At 45.7% G+C, this 21,966-nt stretch overlaps 1 protein-coding gene across 4 annotated transcripts in view; it reads left to right on the top strand.

Moving 5' to 3' along the window:
- SMOC1 (SPARC related modular calcium binding 1) overlaps nucleotides 1-21,966 on the top strand; it is a 150,451-nt gene that overhangs the window by 83,659 nt on the left and 44,826 nt on the right. For all 4 annotated transcript variants that reach the window (XM_011949660.1, XM_011949659.1, XM_011949658.1 and 1 more), the window contains exons 4-5: nucleotides 9,889-9,988; nucleotides 12,094-12,141. In XM_011949660.1, coding sequence (XP_011805050.1) covers nucleotides 9,889-9,988; nucleotides 12,094-12,141 — 148 coding nt within the window. The remainder of the gene's footprint in view (nucleotides 1-9,888; nucleotides 9,989-12,093; nucleotides 12,142-21,966) is intronic.

Here is a 21,966-nt window from a genome sequence, read left to right as displayed (position 1 = left end):
ATGATCGTGCCAGTGCCCTCCAGCCTGAGTGACAGAGCAAGACTCCATCTTAATAATAATAATAATAATAATAATAATAATAATAATAATAGTAAAAAGATGACCAAAGGGATACCTGAGAGCCAGATCCAAACCTTTGTCTGTGAATGATAATAGTCTTTTATGTGTGGTCCCACAACGCTGACCCGGGATCACCAAGTACAGTATGTAAAAGTAGGATTCTGACTCAAAATAGGGAAGAACTTTTGACAAGTAGAGTAGCTCACAGACAGAAGGTCTGACTCAAAGAGGACTTAACTTCCCATCCCGGAAAGTGGGCAAGCAGAGACCAAGTGGACATCCATCAGCCGCGCCATGGGGGTGGGAGGGAGTGTTCCTACATTGGGAAGGGGGCTCAATTGATCTCTGAGGAGGAAAATGCCACTTTTTAGGATTTTATGAGACAAGAGCTAATGTCCAATCAGGTGGCTGGGTACACAGTAGGCCCACAACAGACATTTACTCAGGAAACTTTCAGGCAGAGCCATTAAGACACACATTTCGGGCTTTTGCCACTGCACTGAGTGCACGTAACATGCTGGGAGGTGACCCGGCAGGTCAGTCAACTAAACTCTTCTGCAAAATTCAAGGGATGAAAATTTTTTTCCATGTCAAAATAGGGAAGAATAATAGGAACTCAGGTGGGAGGTGTGAAGACAGGAAAGTTTTATTAAAAGTGAAGTCAGACAGGAGACACAAGGAGAGGCTCAACTCCTGCAGGCCACCTTTGTGCTCCCCACCAGTCAACTTTCTCACAGTTCTCATCGGAATAAAAGCTCCTATTTATGAGGGACTTTCTTATTAGGTATTTTTTTAAATATAAAAATAGATAGAAATAAAATTAAGGGAACAAGAGGTATCATATTTGCTGTTTACAAAACCTGGATCATTCTAGGCACCACACAGAGGAACAGGAGTGAAGACAGTGAAGTTCCTTGGGTCCCCGGACCCCTAACACTCGGGTGTTCCAAATATCTTTATATGTCCATTGTGGGGGATGCTGTTCAAACTTTTTGGAAAATACAAAAAATATTCTTCACCATATAATTGGAATGGTGGTCTTAACACTGACAATTAGGTACTAGTTTATAAATCTCCACCCTACTCTTCAGGAGCAAAAGTTCATCTTACAGAAGGGTTGTAGAATTACGGACCTTCTGGACTAAAGGGAACTTCAGAGACATCTGGTTTATCTTCTCCTTCCTCTCCCTACCCTACTCCAATCCCGGGCTCAGGTTCCACTTACAGTCTCTCCCCAAGTAGTCTTCCACTTTCTGCTCGATTGCTCTCAGAGACAGGAAGCTTATTCCCACAATGACAAAATCCATAATACATTTTGGGACAATTTTGTTGGAAAGTCCTCTTTACCTTGACTTGAGAGCTGTCTTCCTATAACTTCCAACAGATGACTTCAGTTCTAGCTATGGGAATTACAGAATCCACAGAAAGATGGATTGAAGATGGACACCATTATATCCTTGTGAAATCTTCTCTTTCAGCCAACAATTTATTTCCTTTGGCAGAAATCCTTAGTTCTAGCACTCATTCCCATATCATAGGGATTTATATATCTTTCCTCTTGGCCTCCTTCTTCTGAGTCTAATTTGCCAAGGCCCTTCTTATAGGGCCTTCCTTATAGCATCCTTCCTTACACTGGACACAAGATTTCAGATGTGGTCGTGAGCAGGCTGGGGAAGAATAAGGCCGTCTCTTGTTCTAAACACACCACTCCTAACTCATGCCATGTTGGCAGCCATGTCACGCCATCAACTCATAAAAAATACAGTTGACAAAGACTCCCATATTTAGAAGGATTTGAAATTGAAGGATTAGCTTCCTTTCCTGCATCTCCTCTTAAATTCTGGCAGATGAGGTAAATATTCTTAAAGGAAAAATTATTCATTCCCCAATAGGCAATCCTCCCTAGACTTGGCATAGAGTGGGAGACAATGTCTACAGCCAACAAGAATAGAAGTGCTTTCAGGCTATGGCCTAGACTAAGCTTGTCCATCTCATGGCCCACAGGCCACATGCAGCCCAGGATGGCTTTGAATGAGGCCCAACACAAATTCACAAACCTTCTTAAAACATTATGAGATTTTTTTAAAGCTCATCAGCTATTGTTAGTGTTAGTGTATTTTATATGCAGCCCAAGACAGTTCTTCTTCCATTGTGGCCCAGGGAAGCCAAAAGATTAGACACCCCTGGCCTAGATCATCTGCAAAAGGGCAGGGGAAAAGGATAAAATCAGCATGTGCTGAGTGCATATCCTATATCTACACTGTTTTAGATGCTTTATATGTCTCATTTTGTCTTCTTAATAATCTTCAAGGTGGTACCATGAACCCTATTTCATAAATAGGCTGAGAGAAGTTAAGTGACTTTGCTGAAGTCACACAGCTAGCAGTGGAGATGGTATTTACACTCAGGTCTTTTTGTCTCCAAAACCATGTTTTCCCTTCTATTCCTGTTGCTTCTCAGTCAAACCTGACTAAAGATGAGGAGAAGATTTGTGCGATAACATGTTCCAAACTGAGGAAAGGACAGCTCATGCTAGACAGACCAAAAGAATTACACCATCCCTTTCTTCTTTCCCCCAGAGCCCATGGCACCCATGGAAAACCACAACTGCTCAGACATCCTGTAGGGAATGCAGCCAAAAGGAAAACAGAGCAGCTGAAAATACTGCTCTGACATGAAGCCATCAGTAGGACCAACAGCAAGATGTTTAAATTTCACTGTGGATTAGCTTAATCCAAAAACCCTGCTAACCGATTTGGAGTAATGGGCAGATTAAAAAGAAAAAACAGTCTCATACTCTCACTGCCAAAAGAGAGTTAGAAAAATACTCACATTCCTTTTACTTGTAGTTGAATCTTTTCCCACTAGGAAATGTTCATATACATGACAGCGGTCCTTTCATGACATGTTTTGTAGTTGCTTCCAGGCATGCTGAATCAAGCCTGTCCCATATGGTTCATGATTTCTATTTTGTGAAAGAAGCAAAAAGAGATAGATGGGGAGAAATGAAGCCACAGGGTGAGAAGGCACTGTGCCTTCCATGGGATCCCAGTTGTCCTTGAAGTTCCAAGGCAATTCAGGATGGATTCCTTAGCAAATACATGGCTTGACAAAGCATTACAGCATTACAAAAAGAGAGGAGGGGTTGTCACCAGAAGGAAATTATTTCAAGCATAGCGAACTGAGAGCCTGATACCTAGACTGCAGAAAAGTAGGATGGGGCAAAGTGAAAAAATACAGCAAGACCTTGTAGTTCATTATACTGCTTTTTCCCCCGACCTCGAGCATGTTTCAGCGAACACTAGTTCTGTCCAATGCTCCTTGTGTAAAAGTTAGGGGAGAGTCCCTGCATTTGTCCATTCTTGCAAAGAAATACCAGAGACTGGGTAATTTATAAGGAAAAGAGGTTTAATTGGCTCATGGTTCTGCAGGCTGTACAGGAAGCGTGATGCTGTCATCTGCTCTGCTTCTGGAAAGGCCTTAGGAAACTTACAATCATGGCATAAGGGGAAGGGGAAGCAGGCAAATCACATGGCCAGAGCAGGAGCAGGAGAGAGGGAGGGGAGGTGCCACACACTTTTAAACGACCAGATCTCACAAGAACTCACTCACTATCATGAAAACCAAGGGGGTGGTGCTAAACATTCATGAGAAACCCAGCCCTATGATCCAGTCACCTCCCCCCAAACCCCAGTTCCAACATTGGGGATTACATTTCATCATGAGATTTGGGGACATGCATCCAAACTATATCAGTCCCCTAGTTTAATAAGTTTAGGAATTGCTGCAAATGGTATCTTTCTCTTAGGGATAAATCATTAATTGATGTAAAACTAGAAGAAGTTCTGCAGTAAAGAAATCTTTTAAGTTTGTTTAACCCAATGTTTCGAAAGTTATTTGGCCAGAGGATACTTTTATCCCTCATTATGTCTATTCACACCTCACAGAACACAAGCTGCATTCATTCATCAGTGTATCAAAGTGGAGAGAACAGCAGCCTCACATTTCTGGAGAAAAGAGAAGAAAGTGGGCACCTACAGAGAGACTGGTTTCCTCTCTGGTTTCCTAGAAAAGCAGGGGTGATTGGTAGGAGAGTGAAAGAACAAGCAACAAAGAAGCAACTCTGGGAGGTGAGGCCTGACACCTGCCATAGAAAGCCCCAGAGAACATCCCAGGGGAAGCAGGGCAGCCCACAGCAGGTGGAGGCCCCAGTGCTACTCCAGAAAAGGCCTCTCATTGAAATGGGAGCAAAAGACTCTCTTCCAGCTGCCTCCCTGGTGGGCATATTTACATGACCCCAAATAGTTCTATTTTCCAGAAAATTACAAGGCCCAAAGATACTCAGTCAGTTTCCTCAGACATCAGTGCTTGTGGCCACTTCCTGTCTCTTCCTCCTTCCTCAAGGTCTGAGAGCTTTCCATCTGCTGGGACAAGGTACTGGGAGCCAACTACTACTCTGTCTCTGGGCCTCACTTTCCTCATTTGTGAAGTGTTTGGGTTAGATTGGTGACCTCTAAGGGTTTTTCTAGTCCATCAGTTCTGAAATTTTATGATTGCTTGGACAGTGGGATTCCAATGTCCTGTGCTGTTATTAACTAGCTGTGACCTTTGAACAAATAACTTCTGCTCTCTGTACCTCTCCTATAAAAGATTTGCACAAAGGGTGGATTTGAGGCCCAAGTGAGATAAGGCATAGACCTTCGATGGTGACTGAGAAGCCATCACGAAAGTGGAAGGTGGTATTTTTTGCGTTGGACACGGCACCTGCAGGTGATAGTTGTCTATACGCGTTGTTCATCTGTCGGCCCCATTTCTGTCTGTGCTTTCTTCCCCTTTGCTCCCTGACTTGCTTTACCCCCAGGAGCTGACGTTTCTCTGCTCCTCAGTTGCTTACCTGTCTTGTTGGGAGTGCTAGCCTTCCGCATCCTTCCAGGTGTTCAGATTTTGGGCTAATGTTGAAGATTAGCAGGATTAAAATAATTCAGGCCTGTCTTTATTTGGATGGAGGTTGGCCTGAAATATACCACTAGGCTGTTTATGTAAAGGGCTTCTTGCCAAAAATATTAAAGTGTGTGAGTCAAGAGATGAAACTTACTTACCTAGGAACACACTGCCTTAAAGGACCTTTGGGACCCCTAGTTACATCTTTTTATTGAGATGGAATCTCACTTTGTCACCCAGGCTAGAGTGCAGTGGTGTGATCTCGGCTCACTGGAAGCTCCACCTCCTGGTTTCAAACCTGCCTCAGCCTCCCGAGTAGCTGGGATTACAGGCATCTGCCACCACGCCTGCTAGTTTTTGTATTTTTAGTAGAGATGGGGTTTCACCACGTTGGCCAGGCTGGTCTCGAACTACTGACCTCCAGTGATCTGCCTGCCTCGGCCTCCCAAAGTGCTGGGATTATAGGCATGAGCCACCGCACCCGGCCCCACCCCCCCAGTTACATTCTAAGGTACAGTTACAATATAAGCAGACGGTAACCTCACTTAGGTTGATGAGTAAACACATTTTGTCCTTTAAGGAAGAGCCATCTGTTGACACTTCAGCTTTCCTAAGATGCTTCGGAGTGGGACAGGAGCAGATTTCACTGTTTGTATCTGTACTTTTTGGGCAAGAACAACCCTGAGTTTTGCGAACTGCACAGGGAGATATTTGAAATGGCCAATTGCCTCATGGATCCTCTTGGCCTGGGCTTTTCTCAGAGATTAAGTCTGAAAGTTGACCAACTTGAGGCTCTTAGGGAAAAAGGAAGGGTATTACTTATTAATTTAAAAGGATAAATCTGCAAGGGAGGAAGCTAAGCCAGGCAGAGTTTACATCTTGATCATTTATATAGAAGCCATCAATTCAAAGAATTTACATCCTGATTGCTTTTCTGCAAGGAACGTTTCTCTCCTCTGCTGGCAATAGAACTATTTCTATGTGAAAACAAACATCTTCTTCTTCCACCCAAACCTTTTCAAACGTTTTGCTGACTTTAGACTGCCCCTTCCCCTCAGGCTGCTCAGAATAGGATGTTCTTTTGTCCTCATCAGATAATCTGGCTCTGGCATTTTTGAGTGTACAGATAGTTTGCTAAAATATAACACAATGATAATAAAAATAAATAGCTGAAAGTTAACTGGGCACTTACCCTGTGAGCTGAGTGCTTTATTTACATTATCAAATTTAATTCTGTTAACAACTAAGATAGGTATTATTGTCATGATTATCTTCCCTTTTTAAAAAGATAGACAGGCCAAGGCTTAGTGTGATTAAAAAGCTTTTCAAGGCTGCAGAAGGAGTTAAGTGGCAGAGCTGGGAAGTGCTGGAAGGCTGGCTGCAGACTGTCTCCATGTAACTTCTTTTTCTGCAAGAAGTCACCTTGAAAACTCCCTAGACAACTTAGAAACAACCTCTCATTGTGGAATCATGGGCTGATTCACTCGGGGCTCCTTCAGTTAAGAGCTTGTGCTCAGCCACTTCCCTCAGCTCCTGGATCTGAGACCTTGCTCAGGTCTTCTGTGCCGCCTTTTGCCCATGGCTGTCCCCACCCCTGTGGCACACCTGGGGCAGGCGTGCCCATTATTGTATACCCCAGCCCTCACAAGCACGTGGCAACAATTCCTTACTCGATTTCAGTTTTATAGGACTTGGAAGGAGCTCCCAGACTGGGATTTTGTGATCTGGGCTCTCTTCTTTGGAGCCTGGACTGAGAAAAATGCTGAGCGCTCTGGGGAGAAAGGAGCTGCGTTTGGGCCTCTGGGCCAGCTGGGGGCTGGGAGACAGTGTTCATGTGCCCACTGGGATACAATGGGCACACTCAGTGAGAATGTGGCCCTTGGGACCTTCTGAGCCCAGAGGTCAGATTATATCCCCAGAAACAAAGCTTTGGGCTTAGCCTCTTACTCATGAATTTGCTTCTGTCCCCAGTAGCCTTGGCTGGGACTCTGTGCATGCTTGAGAGGAGGCGGCTTTCGAACCAGCCCGTTCTCTGCTGTCTACTTGACTGCAGTGCCCGGCTCCCGCAGCACAGCATCCGGCCAGAGACACAGCCTTGGGCGATGGACTTGAGGGCACAGTCCTCATGGAGACAGAGGCCTGCCTTGGCCATGGGAGTCAAGGTGCCTGGGAGTGAGTCAGCGTAGCCATTCAACTCCTGGGACAGGTTTCCCCAGAGGTGATTATTGGCCAAGGAGGAGAAAGCAGCCTGCCAGGCTCCATTAAATTGCTGCCACTGGCGAGGAACTGTCTCTAGGAAATATCCCCTGTAGGATGGATGGAGTCTGAAGGGATCAACTCCACATTTCCAGCAGCATTTCCCACCCAAGTCTGTGGAGGTTATTAGAGGAGATCTGGCCTTTGAAAAGGCCGGCTTGCCAGGCATTTCTGGCACAGCTGAGAACAATCCTTACCACTGCCACTCCATATCCAGCCTTCACTGGGTGCCAAACAATGGATTTCCTTAACTTCAGGTTTGACATTGTTATTCCCATTTTATAGATGGGGCTCAAAGAGCTGAGTGATGTGTCCAGTTCATAACTGGCTGGACCAGGATTCAAATTCAGGTCTGTCTGGATTTGTTTCCATTCCACCATTAAGGCTCCTCAGAAAGTAGCGTTGACCTGACCCGAAGATATTGCTCTTGGATGAACATCTGGGGTAGCAACCATGGCCATGAAAAGAAGTGGGTGTGGGGCATGGTACTGGGGTAAAGGCATTGATCAGAAGACCTGAGCAGCGTCTCAGATGCAGGAGCTGCGGGAAATGCCTCATTTATACAACATGCACCTTTGTGGTAGGAACAAGGGTCCCCCATCTTGTCTTATCCTTGATTTTTGTTGATAGGTCCATGGTGAAACAACTCGTCTTGGGGGAAATGACAGTGTTTGGTGCCCACACAAGAGCAGAAGCCTTTCTATAGCTTTTCTGCCTTTGTGATAACTTTTGGATTTCACCCAGGCTGTCAGATCTCTCCTCTCACTGCTCCCTTCCATCCCTTACCACTCAATTTGTATGCTATTACTGTCTAGCCTTGATTCCAATATGTCCTTGATTTCAAGAGGCACATTTTCTTCACACTTTAATATCTTTGCAATTGGCACACATCTTATAATTGAGATCTACATTTAATGTAGTGGGGCTGTTTAAATTGACATTGCATTTTTATAATTGATGGAGACCAAGAATTGAGGAAATATGATAATGGATGCCTTTATTCAACCCATCAATCACCTACAATGAATGTCAGGCATTATGTTAGATTCTGGGAATGTAGAAATAACTAGCATGCAGTCCCTGAGGTCACAATCTTGAGAGGGGGGAATGGACTGGATAAATCAACAGCTAGAGCTCACAGTGATAAGAGCTCTGATTTGGGGGGCCCCAGGGTATGTGGGAGGATCAGAGGAAGGAGGCAGGGGAGGCTGGGACTGCTTTGAGGAGGTGTATCACAAAGGAGGAGGGGAATATGAGGGATTAGGAGTAGGTGGGAGATGGGTTGGGGAAGGGCATTCCAGACAAATGGAACGGTTGGAGCAAACAAAGACTCAGAATTAGGAGAAACTAGAACATGTTTAGGAGCATCAGAGGGTTCTGTGACCAGCGTGGAGGGTGTGTGCCAGGACATGGGCATGAAATGAGGCTGCGGGAATAGATGGAGGCAGATCACAGAGGACCTTGAGTGCATGCCAATGAGTTTCATCTCTATCCTAGATCCCGACAGGAATCACTGAAGGATTCTAAGCAGGGAAGTATGCCTCATTGTGTGTTTAGGAACTGCAGATTGAAAGCAGGATAGTGGGGTGGGGCAGGAGGTAGTGGGTAGGGCGACAGCTACTGGAAGAGAAAGAAGAGCTACCCTGAAGGATGCAAAAAGCCTTATTCCTTTTTGCTATTCCCAAGCAGGCAAAAAGGAGGCTTGGAGGCTTAAGGAAGATCACACAGTGGTGCAGCGGGGCATCTAGAAATAAACCTGCAGGTTTTACCCCCTTGCCTTAACCTCATCATGTGTGCCCTCATCTCAAGAGAGCCACAGGATCAATAGGCAAGCTGATCTGTGAATGGATGCTGGGAAAAGCTAGACAAAGACGAAAAGCTTACCACTGGTCTCTGCTTGTTAAAGAAATGTCATATCAATCTGCAATGGTGACATTCCAACTTTTACTTGCCAAATTAGTTCAAGGGTTAGAATTTTTGACTGGGTGCGGTGGCTCACGCCTGTAATCCCAGCACTTGGGGAGGCCGAGGCATGTAAATCACTTGAGGTGAGGAGTTCAAGACTACCCTGGCTAACATGACAAAACCCGTTTCTACTAAAAATACAAAAATTAGCCAGGTATGGTGGTACACGCTTGTAATCCAGCTACTTGGGAGGCTGAGGCAGGAGAATCGCTTGAACCCAGGAGGCAGAGGTTGCAGTGAGCCGAGATCATGCCACTGCACTCCAGCCTGAGTGACAGAGTGAAACTGAGTCTCAAAAATAGGGTGGGTTAGAATTTTTTATAATTGGATAGGAGCGTATGCCAGTGCTAGAGAAAACAAATGTACAGGTATTGGTGAGAATCATCTCAGGAAAAACACAGTATGATGCAGGTATTAAGTGTGAAGAGGAGTAAGAAAGAAGTGGGTGAATTGCTGTGGTTTGCATGGGTGTCCCACAGCAAACATGTACCCAGTGCTGTTCACTGACTGGACCACCCACGAGAGACACTCTGGAGACAGATGTGGGGATGAGAGGTGGAAGGTGCTCTTTCACCATATGGGTGATGCTTTGAAAGGGGTTGGAGATGAGTCTTCATATTGTGACAGAGACTTATGGTTTTCTTCCATTTTCACTTCCCTGAACAGGTGCAGTGCCATACTTACACTGGGTACTGCTGGTGTGTCACTCCGGATGGGAAGCCCATCAGTGGCTCTTCTGTGCAGAATAAAACTCCTGTATGTTCAGGTACCGTAGGGAGGGGCGGGAAGAATGAAAAGGGTTGGAGAGAGACCCGTTGGTTGGTCTCCTGCAGCTTGTGGGAGAACCTTTAGAAGGTTGGTGGTGGTGATGAATCTTTTTCTATGTCAGGGAGGATTCTACTCTAACATGCTTGCTCAGAAGTCAGCAAATGATAAGGTATGGCAGTGTATGCCATGTGTGTGTATTTACAGATTTTGAGTTTAGATTTCTGATTCAATGCTGTCCTTCTAAGCACTGGCTGTAACCTCATAGAGCTGTGGTGGCGTGTAAGTTACTAGCTTGTGTGCTGATTCTGATTGCTAGTGGCTCTTGAAGTGCTTTATTGAGGTGGATTTTGAGACCACCTGGGAGCTCAGCATCAAAGGCTGTGGTTATCAATTAGTGATAACCTGTCATGGGAGCAGGAGAGGAGAATGGTGGCTTCTGTGTCATATACTCACCACCCCTGAAGAATGTAATGTAGAGAAATGGAATATCTCCGTAATAGTGGCCCTTAAATCTGACTGATCACCAGCAGTATCTGGGAAATTAAAGAGAACCCAGATATTGAGGCTTCCCCTTGTACATTCTGATCCAGAAGGCCTGGAGGGAGACCTGAGGTCCTTGTTTTTATGAAGTCTCTCAGGTGATTCTGATGGTTAAACAAGTTAGCAAGCTATTGCTTTATAGTGATCCATTGGGTTAGTCCACAGCAAAAATTAAGTCCTTTCTATTCCCAACTTAATAAGCAGAGAAATTGTGCTTTTAGGTCCATTTCATGGGATTGTGGATTAGGGATTTTTACAAGCCCCATAGTGTCCACCTCTGTTGAGATGGTAAAAGACTCTGAGTCACTCCCTTAATTCACTGTGTGGCTCAGCTCTCTCAAAAAAGCCTGTCCCATCCATCAGCTGATTCATATTTCTTCATATCTGTGTCCATAGGGTTTTACTGATTTTCTTATTTTTCATTTTAAGTGCAAACAAAGTATAAAACATTATGCTGAAACCTATGGGAAATTCTAAAGGCTGACAGTCTTGCTATCATAGCTTTTTCTACTTGCTCTGTTACATGAAGGAAAAAGAAAGTGGAAAGGGCTATTAGAATCTACATCAGGAAACCCAAATTTACAGGTCGAAAAGGGAAGTTTACTTTATTTGTGGTTTACATGGAAACTAGAAACCTTAATTGGGGTTGGGGTAGGGAGGTACAGGAATTAGCCCTCCTTTCAAATGACCTGGAAAGTTTCATTTAAAGCAAACAAACGACTAGAAACAAGCCATGCAGGATAATATGTTTGAGTTCTCACAAAACTGGTACATGGAGAAGGAGTATGACATGGATTAGGGAAATAGAGATTCTTTTCCTTTGGTGGGACTCCACAGATGCCCTTCTGCGGGTGCACCGGTTGCGCCCTGCCTGTGTAAGGCTGGACCTCAGCAGAAGACAGGTGCCACAGGGTCAGGACTGGAGGAGGGGGTGCACAGAGCACCCTAGTATATGCAGGGCAAATGCTTGGGCAAACATACCTGCTACCCGCTCCTAGAGGAACAGGCTGTGTCTAGAAAATTGTTTCCATGCCTTAGACTGTTTTGGTCCATTCAGTACAATTGGGCCAACAATTTTCTACTTAATGCAGATGGAAAATCGCTGATTTCCTGTCCTAACCAGCAAGGGATGTCAATCATTGCCTTTGCAGTAAAAGGGAGTTTCTTTTCAGTTGGCCTTGCTGACTGAATATGGCTCCGAACATGGAACTGGTGAGAAGCTGGGGAGATGGGGGTGTAAACGTGAGGGGCAGATATTGGAATGTTCAACAGGAGAGTTATAAGAGTGTGGACTTTTGTAAAAATGTGGTCAAGACTGTTTCCAGGGAACCTAGAAATCATAGTTCATCTCAACAGTGCTGGGTTATCAGTGACATTGATGTTAAACAAACCCCACTCAACATGTGTATATGTACTGACATTGTGTATAATATCCTTAGATGTGTATACAATACATATATACATGACCATATACTCATAATATCAGGTTTTGCCAACTCTTTGAAAGAAACCAACCGCAATGCATTCTGAGTGGCTATGTTTTTGTTTCCCTTCTCACCCAAGGTTCAGTCACCGACAAGCCCTTGAGCCAGGGTAACTCAGGAAGGAAAGGTGAGTGGAGTTTTATGCTTTATCTAATGTTTGCTTCCAAAGATGGTCCAAGCAGGATTTCTTAGATGAGATAGAAGGAGCCTGGGGTGGAAGCCTAATGTGTCCTGCAGAACATCTTCTCCATTCTTATTCCATGTTTCCTCTCTGAAGCACCTAAGGTAAGTAAGGCTCATACAGTGATGGACACCAAGCTCCCAGAATTCCCGAGGGAGGTGAGTGAGTATAGAGCCCAAAGTTGAGAAGGACGTTGAGAATGTGAGCCCTGGGAGTCTTGGTTCCATGGGGAGCTCAGTCAATCAACTACCAATGTAGCCAGCATTAAACCAGAGAGGATGAGGAAGGTAGGGTGCCCAAGTCTGCCCTTGACTCTCTTGTTGTGTAAGCACATTTGGGCATTTTTCCCTCTTCACTGATCCTCCTTCGTAATTGTCCCAGCACATCCAGATTCTTTTCACTAGGGTGAGGCTGGCTTTGCGGGTGTGCGACCTGTGCAGTTGTTATCCTGAAATTCTGAATAATTCTGTCTTTGAGTTCCATGGGACAGTGAAGATGCAAGTGAGTGGAGGAGAGACACATCATATGAGTGTCTGCTGAACCTTGTCACCCCATTAGCACAAAGCTTTTGTGAGGTGTACTATGTGTCTTCCACAGCATGCTTAAAATTTTAATTTTTCTTTATCTAGGACAATACTAAGTAGCAAATTAAAATAACACCATGACAAGGTAAGAGAGAGAGACTATGGAATAAAGGACAAAGCTTTGTATTTTAGTGCCTTGAATGGCACTTTTCCCTGCTTTTTGAACGAGAGGCCCTGCATTTTTACTTTACACTGGGCCCCACAAGTTACGTAGCTGGCATCTGTCTGAGGGCTGTTTATTGGACCAGCCAATATGAGCAATAGGTCCCTGGAATATGCTGATCATAGTTTTTAGGATGGAAGACAGTTGGAGGCTTAAGATTCACTGCCAGTGACCTCCAGGACAGCATACATGCAGAGCTGGTAGTTGAATGGAAAGCAGGTGTGCATTTCATCTTGTTTGCCGCCTCTCCAGGACTCCCATCTCAGGCCGAGTTTGAGCCTTCCCACCTGCATCTAGGCCTTGGAAACTACATGCTCATCAGGGCCCACGTGGAGCCCTGGACTTGCTGAGGGTCATTGTAAAGTTCACAGGCTTGTCCTGTGCACACACAATTGCAGGGAGACCAAGGTAAAGCCCTGGGCCCTGCCTCCAGTGCTTATGCCATGGGATAGGAAGCAGAGGAGAAGTCACCCACTCTGAATGCAGGAGATAAGGATCTGGAGAACCTGCTGCCCCCAAACGCAGGTACTCCGAGAAGATGTGGAAGTGGAACAGGTGATACCACCACCCACCAGAAAACAGGGACCAATGGGCCCCTGGGGAGAAATGAGAAAGTGGTTGGAAAAGGGGAGAAGTGCTTCTTCAGGTCCTTCCCAGGGCATGAGGAGACTGCCGTAAGTGTCGGTGGTTCCCTCCTAGGTGGGGAAGTGGGGAGAGAATCTACAAAGGCCTGAAATCACCAATGCTGTGAGTAGTGTGTGTTTACTGGGATTGGAAAAGGAAGATGCCTTCAGGTTTTCTATTGCATATGTGTGTGTGTGTGTGTGTGTGTGTGTGTTTCTAGCATAGCATTTTTAATTTTTGTATTTTAAAGACAAGATCTCACTATGTTGCCTAGGCTTGCCTCGAACTCCTGGGCTCAAGCAATCCCCCCACCTCAGCCTCCCAGGTCGCTGGGACTACAGGCATGCACTGCTTTTAGTTTTGCTTGTTGTAATGGGCATCTTCAGGAACATCACCTTTATTCCTGGGCGTGAGGTCCTGGTGGTAGGAAAGAAAAATTGGCAATCATGCCAAACTGACCACCCAGATTCCCCTCCTCCTAAAGGAGCTGAGTATATGATGCCGAATAAAGTGCACACACACTAAACAACTTCCAGCCATGGGATTCTGGTTCTTAAACTGGACAGAGAAGTGCTTTCCAGGGGGATGTGGCTTTGCACCCTGTGGACAACAATAAGAGACAGACCCATGGTCATCCCAGGCTCTCACTGGTCCAGCTAGAAGAGGCGGCGGGGAGGGTGGGGGCTGGGGATGTCAGTTTACAGTCAACAGTGAGCACCCTTTGTTCCCTTTTACAGTTGAGCAGTGAGCACCCTTTGTTCCTTTTTAGCTCTAGGGTCAGCTTCCAGAGCCAAAAGAGGGTGGAGGAGCCTGATTCCTCCAGGGGTGATGCAGGAAATGGGGGATAGAATCTGAAGCCTTTATCTCAGAGGGATAAGCTGTTCTCAGTTCCCAGCTCTTTACTCCCTTGCCCTGGATGGGTCCCTTCCTCCAAGGTGGCTCTGCAGAGGCTTCCTCTTTGGTGCAAAGGTCAGGACAAGGCCCTGGTGGGGAATGCTAGGACTCATTCTCCCCTGGAGTCTTAAATTCAATTTAGTGGCCTCTCTTTCCCTGTACTTTGAAGGATCCGATTAGGTGTTGGATCCTCTTCTCTTTGTCTCCTGTGGGCAGTGCAGTGAAGAGCAGGTTCGGGCCACCTGTAGGACACCACACCTGAAGCCACACCTGTCCAGGAAGCTGGGGTTTGAATGGGGACAGGGTGCGAGAGGGCATTAGTAATATCCTGTGTGGACCAGCCAAGGTTCCTCTTTCAGCTGCCACTTAAGAATGGAATGTGCTCTGGAAGGCAGCAGGTGGGAAGACACAAAGGCCCCTTGTCTGAACTTGTGCCCACACACGGGTTCTCCTAGGAGGCATCTATTTCCCTGAGGCCTGCTGCAAAGAGGTGCTGGGTCTGCACCCTTGTGCAGGGTGAGGGGTATGGCCAGAAAAGAGGTAGGGCAGAGGTCTGGAGGTGTGAGTGGTAGGGGATGGCAGGGCAAGGACGGGACCCAGCCTTCTCTTTCCGTAGCTTCTTGCCTTTTTAAATATCCTCCACTGACCGGGCTGGGAGGGATCGGCTGTCCCTCCCAGACTGGAAGGAATGAAAAGATGTATTGTGTGACCACGGAGAGTCTGGTCACCAGCCAGGAATTAGTTCTCTGAAGGAGAGGAGGAGAAAGGCAGAGCAGAAGGAGGCTGGGGGAGGAGGCCCAGAGAGACAGCAGAAGGAAGGGAGGAGGGAGAGAGGCTGGGCTGTAACAGGTCACAGCCATTTGGTCCTAGACAGGAGGCCTGGGTGGCTGTGGCTCCTGGATCCACAGGTGTGGGGCCCTAGGGAAGAAGTGGGGGAAGGAAGGGGAGGCACTGTTATCTTACCCAGATGCACGTGCTCCAGGAGGGGAGGAGGGTCAAAACTTCAGACTATTTACTTAATCCCTTGGAATGTCCTTTCCTCACTCTGTTCTTTGGGCCCCTTGTGTTTAACGGACTCCTTTATGGGCACATGTGTGGTAATTAACACGTGCAGTGTAGGTCCTGGACCATGTGTTTGAGTTTCAAATATCCATTGATCTGGGGCAATCCCATCCTGGCTGCTCCCTCCCCTTCTATCCTTTGGTCCTGGCCCTTAAAGAGAGACGTGTGCGTGTGTGTGTGTGGGGGAGAGGGGGACGGTGCACACGTGCATTCACATGTGTTTTATGGATGCTACAGAGGAATATCAGAAGAGAGGAAGAGGGCCCCAAACAGCCCCTTTAGCTCTGAAAATGTGCTGTTAAAACAGTTGAAGGCTGAAGAAGTAGAGATAGAGGTAAAGTTTTGGTTTTCATTGGAGTCATCCAAAGGAAAGTAGATAGGAAGCAGAATGGTTTCAGAGATCAAAAACTTATCCTGCAGCAGCTTTACCTGGCTGTACCAAGGCCTGTGGATTTTTCTGATGGGACTCTTTTTGGGGTCTCAATGCTAATTACCATAGGTGATTTGGGGAGCTTCCAGGATAACTGAACACAGGTTCAGGGGCTGGCCCTGCTCTTCATTGCTTGTGAAGTGCAAGGAGGGAAGGAAGTTCTTAGCCTCTGGTGGGATGAAGGGGGGTAGTGATGAAGAGTGATTAAATGAAAGGATATGGAAAAGCACTTGTGAAATGATTTCTGGCAGTTCTCTGCGAGCTTTTGTCTTCTGAGTGCCCAGAACATCAGAGGCCATGGGGTGATGCTGTGATAAATGGCAAGTGAAAATTTAGGGTCACTAGGAATTTTCTGCAGTTTGCATTTTTCCCCTAAGAAGTCTGGGAGTTAGTTGTTTAAGGAAAGTAAGAGAAAAATAAAAATACTAATAAACTCTGCTAAACTTTTCTGCATGGGCTTCTGTATTTGTCAAGCTAGTCTTGGAGAGGGGCAGAACTTCAAAAATCCAACCCACCTTTAATTTGCAGAGCTTAAAAAGAAAATCTCCCACTGGCTGTTCCATAGTATATGCTCCAAGTAAAGAGTGAGTCATATTTATTTCTCCAAGGTCCCTGTCTGTGTCTCTATTTTTGGAGCTGGGTCTACAGGTTGTTGCCAACTTGGAGAACTTGTCACTCAAGCAATGGATGGAGCAGCTCTGAGGGGCAGGCTTAGGACAGGGACAATGGCTGGCAAACATCCCAGACGCAGGGCACTGGGTGGCCCCCAGCCTCAGCCCTCATGAGGTGTTAGCACACCTGAAGGAGGGGAGCTTCGTTGCCCTGAGCCTGGCAGAGCTATGTTGGGCTGGCTGTCGAGGGACATTCCACATGTGAAACATCACTCCTGCTCACGTGACTTAAATCTCTTCCCTGCTACCTCTTTTTTCTCTTCCCCTAGCACCCACGGGGGTGTGGGAGGCTGAATCTGTGGCTGATCTCTTAGCATTGCCATCAGATGGGCTGGGCTGGGCTGGGTTTGGATGGAGATGGGCAGCTGACGACCTCCATGCTGTTGGCTTCTGCTCACATGGCTTTTCCTGGAGAAGGATTCACTCTGATTCTTTGCCTACTGAAACAGAACTGCACCTGAGCAGCTCCAAGCCAGAGAGAAGCAGCTCTTTTGCTTTCTGGTTCTCCGAGCTGCCTCTACCAAGCCTGGAATGTTCATATACTAGCTTTGCAGAGGTCAGTTTCAGAAGGGGTGTGCTTGCGTGCTCACACATGTACCATGTCTCCTTCCTTCCCACAGCTAACTGCTCCGCCAGCTTGGCTCCAGCTACTCAACCCCCTCCATTTTGGCCCATATTCCAGGGTCTCTGAAGAAAAGTTTATGCATGAACAGCACTAGACTGAGAGTTTGATTTCCTGCCATATCCTCATCTCCAAGGATTGAGAGAAAATAAGATTTAGGGATCTGGAAAAAGCCTCTTAGACATAGATTCATTTGAATCCCTGGTGGTATTAGTAACCATTGATATTTTATGCTTGGTGCTCTTACTCAGCAAATATTTATGGAGAACTTACTAAATGTCAGGCTTGTTATCATCACTAAGGACCCACGGATGAGTATAACAGTACAAGTCCAGGCCTCACCTCCTGGAGCTCTCATTCTAATGGTTCTTAGCCTTTTATGATGGAGGTTATTCATTTTCAGGTGTAGGAAAATCCTCCCGGGGAGCACCAGGCTTCTCTAAGCTCGGGGAAGTTGCCACCTCTGCAGGGGAGGGAAGGCAGGTGGCCCCTCCAAACAGCCCTGTGTGGTAGCTCCTGTAGCCAGAGCCTCTAAGGAAAGCCCCTTGGAGCGGGTGGCCTGAGCTGAGCAAAGCCCTCTGCCAGGTTCCTGAGCCCTCTGACTAGTGCCTTTGTGGGGCCTCGGAAGTCCAGGTGAGAGGGCTCAGAGCTTGTCAGGCCAATGAGAATATGTTCATTTTTTCCCTGCTCCCTGCCTAAGTTCCAGTGTGGCACAGCAGCTTGCAGAGAGGCAGGGATATGGGCACACAGGTGGACAGGCCTTGGGCCTGCTTCTGACCCCCGGTCTCCAGCTCAGAGGGCCACAGAGTGCGTGTGGTAAAGGCCGAGGAACTGTCTCGCTCTCAGGTTCCATTGCAGTGATCCTGTGCTTACAGAAACATGTGAGTTTCAAGGGTTGTTTATTCTCAAGTTTCTTCGGAAAGGCAATGGAACTAGAATAGCTGAAACAATTTTTAAAAAGAAAAATAAAGTGGGAGGAATCATTTTACCTGATTTTAAGACGAATAAAGCTAGAGTTCTAAAGATAGTGTGGTATTTGTGGAGGAACAGATGCATAAATCAATGAAACAGAATAGAGGACCCGGAAACAGACCCACAAACAAACGGTGCTGTAGCAGTTGGACATCCACCAAATAAACGAAATCAACAAATCAGCCCCAAAGCCTCAACCTAAACCTCAGGCCTGATACGAAAATTAATTCAAAATGGATCACCAATTTAAATGTAAAATGTGAAGCTATTAAAACTTTTAGAAAAAACAAGAGAAAATCTTCACCACCAAAAGCATGATAAAATAGTGTATATAAATTGAACTTTAAAATTTGCTCTGCAAAAAGTGCTGTTAGATAATTAACAAGAACAACAACAACAACAAAAACTACGGCCTGGGAAAAAATATTTACAAACCGTTTATCTAACATAGGACTCATATCTAGAATATATAAACAACTCTTAAAGCTCAGCAGTTAAAAAACAGTTTAATTAGAAAATGGTGGCCTGGCATGGTGGCTCACACCTGTAATCCCAGCACTTTGGGAGGCTAAGGTGGACGAGTCACTTGAGGCCAGGAGTTTAAGAACAGCCTACTCAACATGGTGAAACCCTATCTCTACTAAAAAAACAAAAAACAAAAAAACACACAAAAATTAGCCAGGCATGGTGGCACGTGCCTGTAATCCCAGCTACTCAGGAGGCCAAGGCAGGAGAATCGCTTGAACCCAGGGGGTGGAGGTTGCAGTGAGCCAAGGTCGCGCCACTGCACTCCAGCCTGGACAACAGAGCGAGACTCCGTCTCAAACAAACAAACAAAACAAAAAATTAGCCAGGCATGGTGGAATGCACCTGTAATCCCAGCTACTCAGGAGGCTGAGGCAGAAGAATCACTTGAACCCAGGAGGTGGAGGTTGCAGCGAGCGAGATCATCCCTCCAGCCTTGGTGACAGAGTGAGACCCTGTCTCAAAAAGAAAAAGTAAAAATTGGCCAAATGCACAAATAGACATTTCACCAAGGCAGACAAACAGAGGGCAAATACACACACAAGAAGAGGCTCAGCATCATTAGCCACAGGAAATGCAAAATAAGTCCATGGCAGGATGTCACTACATATCTATTAGGAGAGCTGAAAGAAAAAGTAGTGCCAACACCAAATGATAGTGAGGCTGCCGAGAAACTGGACCTTTCATACATCGCTGGCAAGAATGTAACATGGTATAGCCACACTGCAAAAATACTTTGGAAGTTTCTGAAAAATAACTAAACATACATTTACCATATAATCCAGCAGTTGCACTCCTGAGCATTTATTCCAGAGAAATGAAAATGTATGGCCACACAAGAAAACCTATACACGAACAAGAAGGAACTTTATCTGTAATAGCTGAAAGTAGAAAAAAAAAAACAAACCCAAATGTCCTTCAGTGGGTGAAACAAACTGTGGCACAGTAGTACTGCCCTACCCATGGTCAATCATGGGCTGAAAATATTCAATGGAAAATTTCAGAAATAAACAATTTGTAAATTTCAAGTTGTGAGCTATTCTGAATAGTGTGATGCAATCTCTCACTGTCCTGCTCCCTCCCACCTGGGGTATGAATCATGACTTTGTCCAACATACCCATGCTGTGTACCATCCCTGTCACTTGGGGCTGGCTCTGTTACCAAGTGGATAGATTGCAAAATGAAGAAGGATGAGTACAATACAATCAGATATCCTGAGTGAGAGACAGTATTCATATAACTTATGAAAGTATGTTGTTATAATTGTTCTGTTTTATTATGTTATTATTGTTTATCTATACTGTGCCTAGTTTACAAATAAACCTTTATCATAAGTATGGGAAAAAACAGAATGTGTAGGGTTCGGTACTATCCACAGTTGAAGGCATCCACTGGGGGTCTTGGAAGGTAACTGCTGTGAGTAAGGTGGGATCCCCTATCCATCTGTACCATGGAAAAATACTCATCAATAAAAAGGAATGAATTGTTGATATATGCAACCACAACTTGAATGGATCTCAAGGGCATTATGCACATGAAAAAAGCCGGTTTCAAAAGGTCATATATTGCATGATTCCATTTATATAACAGTCTAGAAATGGCAGCATTATAGAGATGGAGAGCAGATTAGTGGTTGCCAGGTGTGAGGAATGGGGTGGAGGAGGGAAAGCGTAACAGTAAAGGTGGCACAAAGGAGATCTTTGTGCTGATGGAATAGTTCTAGGCTGATGGTGGTGGTGGTTACCCGAGTCTACACATGGATACAATTGCAGAGAACAATACACACAAATGAGTACATTTAAAACTGGTAGAATCTGAGTGAGGTCCATGGATTATACAAATATCAGTGTCCTGATTTTGATTTTGTACTAATTATGCCACGTAGATAATTAAAGGGCTTACCCGTATCATCATGTTAACTGTAAAGCTGTTACCATTGGGGAAAACTGGGCCCAAAACAGGACCTCTCTGTATTATCTTTGCAACTTCTTGTGAATCTATAATCATTTAAAAATAAAAAGTTAAAAAAAATTAGCCGAGTCTTCTGTGTGAACCCAGCCCTGATCAGACTCCTCTGCTGCCGGTGCTTCCTCTTCCTCTTCCATCGCTGGTTTGCCTTTTCCCCAGCCTTCTGTTTTTGCTCTTATTCAGGGGACTGTAGAGCTCAAGGATGTGGGAACTGCCTGCAAAAAGGCAGCTTTCAGCTTGTTTTCACTTCTTTTGGGAGGGAACATGCAGGTAGGACATGGAATATAAAACACTGACCTCCTGCTTTGGAAAGAACCTGACATGCCCGACCACTTTTGCTCTTACAGATCAGAATCAGGAAAGTTCACCATCCATTTCTGAGCCTCGCTGGTCATGGTGCATGCATCTCAGGAAATGTTGAGGTGGCCTAGCATTCCATCCTCCTCCGGGTCTGATTCAGGGCAGGCTCTTGAGGGACTTTTGCAAACAGATACGGTTGTCTCTTTACGATGCCCAGAATGAGTCGTCTCCACTTCCACACTGAGCCTCAGAGTCACATGTGGAGAGGGATGGTGGCTCTGGCATAAATGTGGTCCCTTCAAAGCAAGAACCTTCCAGCACTTCTACCAAGCTGAAGTTTATCTCCATGTATTTTTCAAAGATGGACAATGGCAGCCTAAAAGAATATGAGGGAGGGTCACCAGTGATGGACATGGTTTGGGGAGAGCCCAAGAATTGAAGGGGACTTGGGATTGTTGAGAGACCTTCCACATCTCAGGATGGGGGAAGTGGTTTCTTTTTTCCTCATTCTCCAAGGCTTCTCAGTCTCAGAGACCCCAAGAGATGCCATTAATACAGATTCCTCCTCTGGCCCCTTTGAGACATTTGCTTTTGAAGGACCTGGAAGAGAAAGCTCTTTGTATGTGGCCAGAATAAACTCATTGTACACCCAAACAATTAACTCCTCAATGGACTTGCCAGCCCCTTGAAAGGCCTGGTCCTGCGTCCCTGGACCTCTTGGGCTCTATTCAGTCCCTTAAGCACACCAATGTTTTTGGGTTTTTGTTTTGTTTTGTTTGTTATTCTGAAAAGTCTTTCCCTGAGAATAGTCCGAGTGGATCAACATTGTCCTCAGCCCGGCATTTATCTCTCCTCGCCAGCGAATGTCAATCAGGAATCAAAAAGCCAAACAGAGGAGGCTTTGAACGGTGTCATCGGGGGTCGAAGTGACTTCCAGCTGTCTGTGCGTGGGCCA

This window comes from Colobus angolensis, unplaced genomic scaffold (assembly GCF_000951035.1).
Source record: "Colobus angolensis palliatus isolate OR3802 unplaced genomic scaffold, Cang.pa_1.0 Scaffold3, whole genome shotgun sequence".
NCBI classification, from domain to species: Eukaryota; Metazoa; Chordata; class Mammalia; order Primates; family Cercopithecidae; genus Colobus; species Colobus angolensis.
Note: the sequence above shows the minus strand (reverse complement) of the source record. Positions and strands in the feature narration are given on the sequence as shown.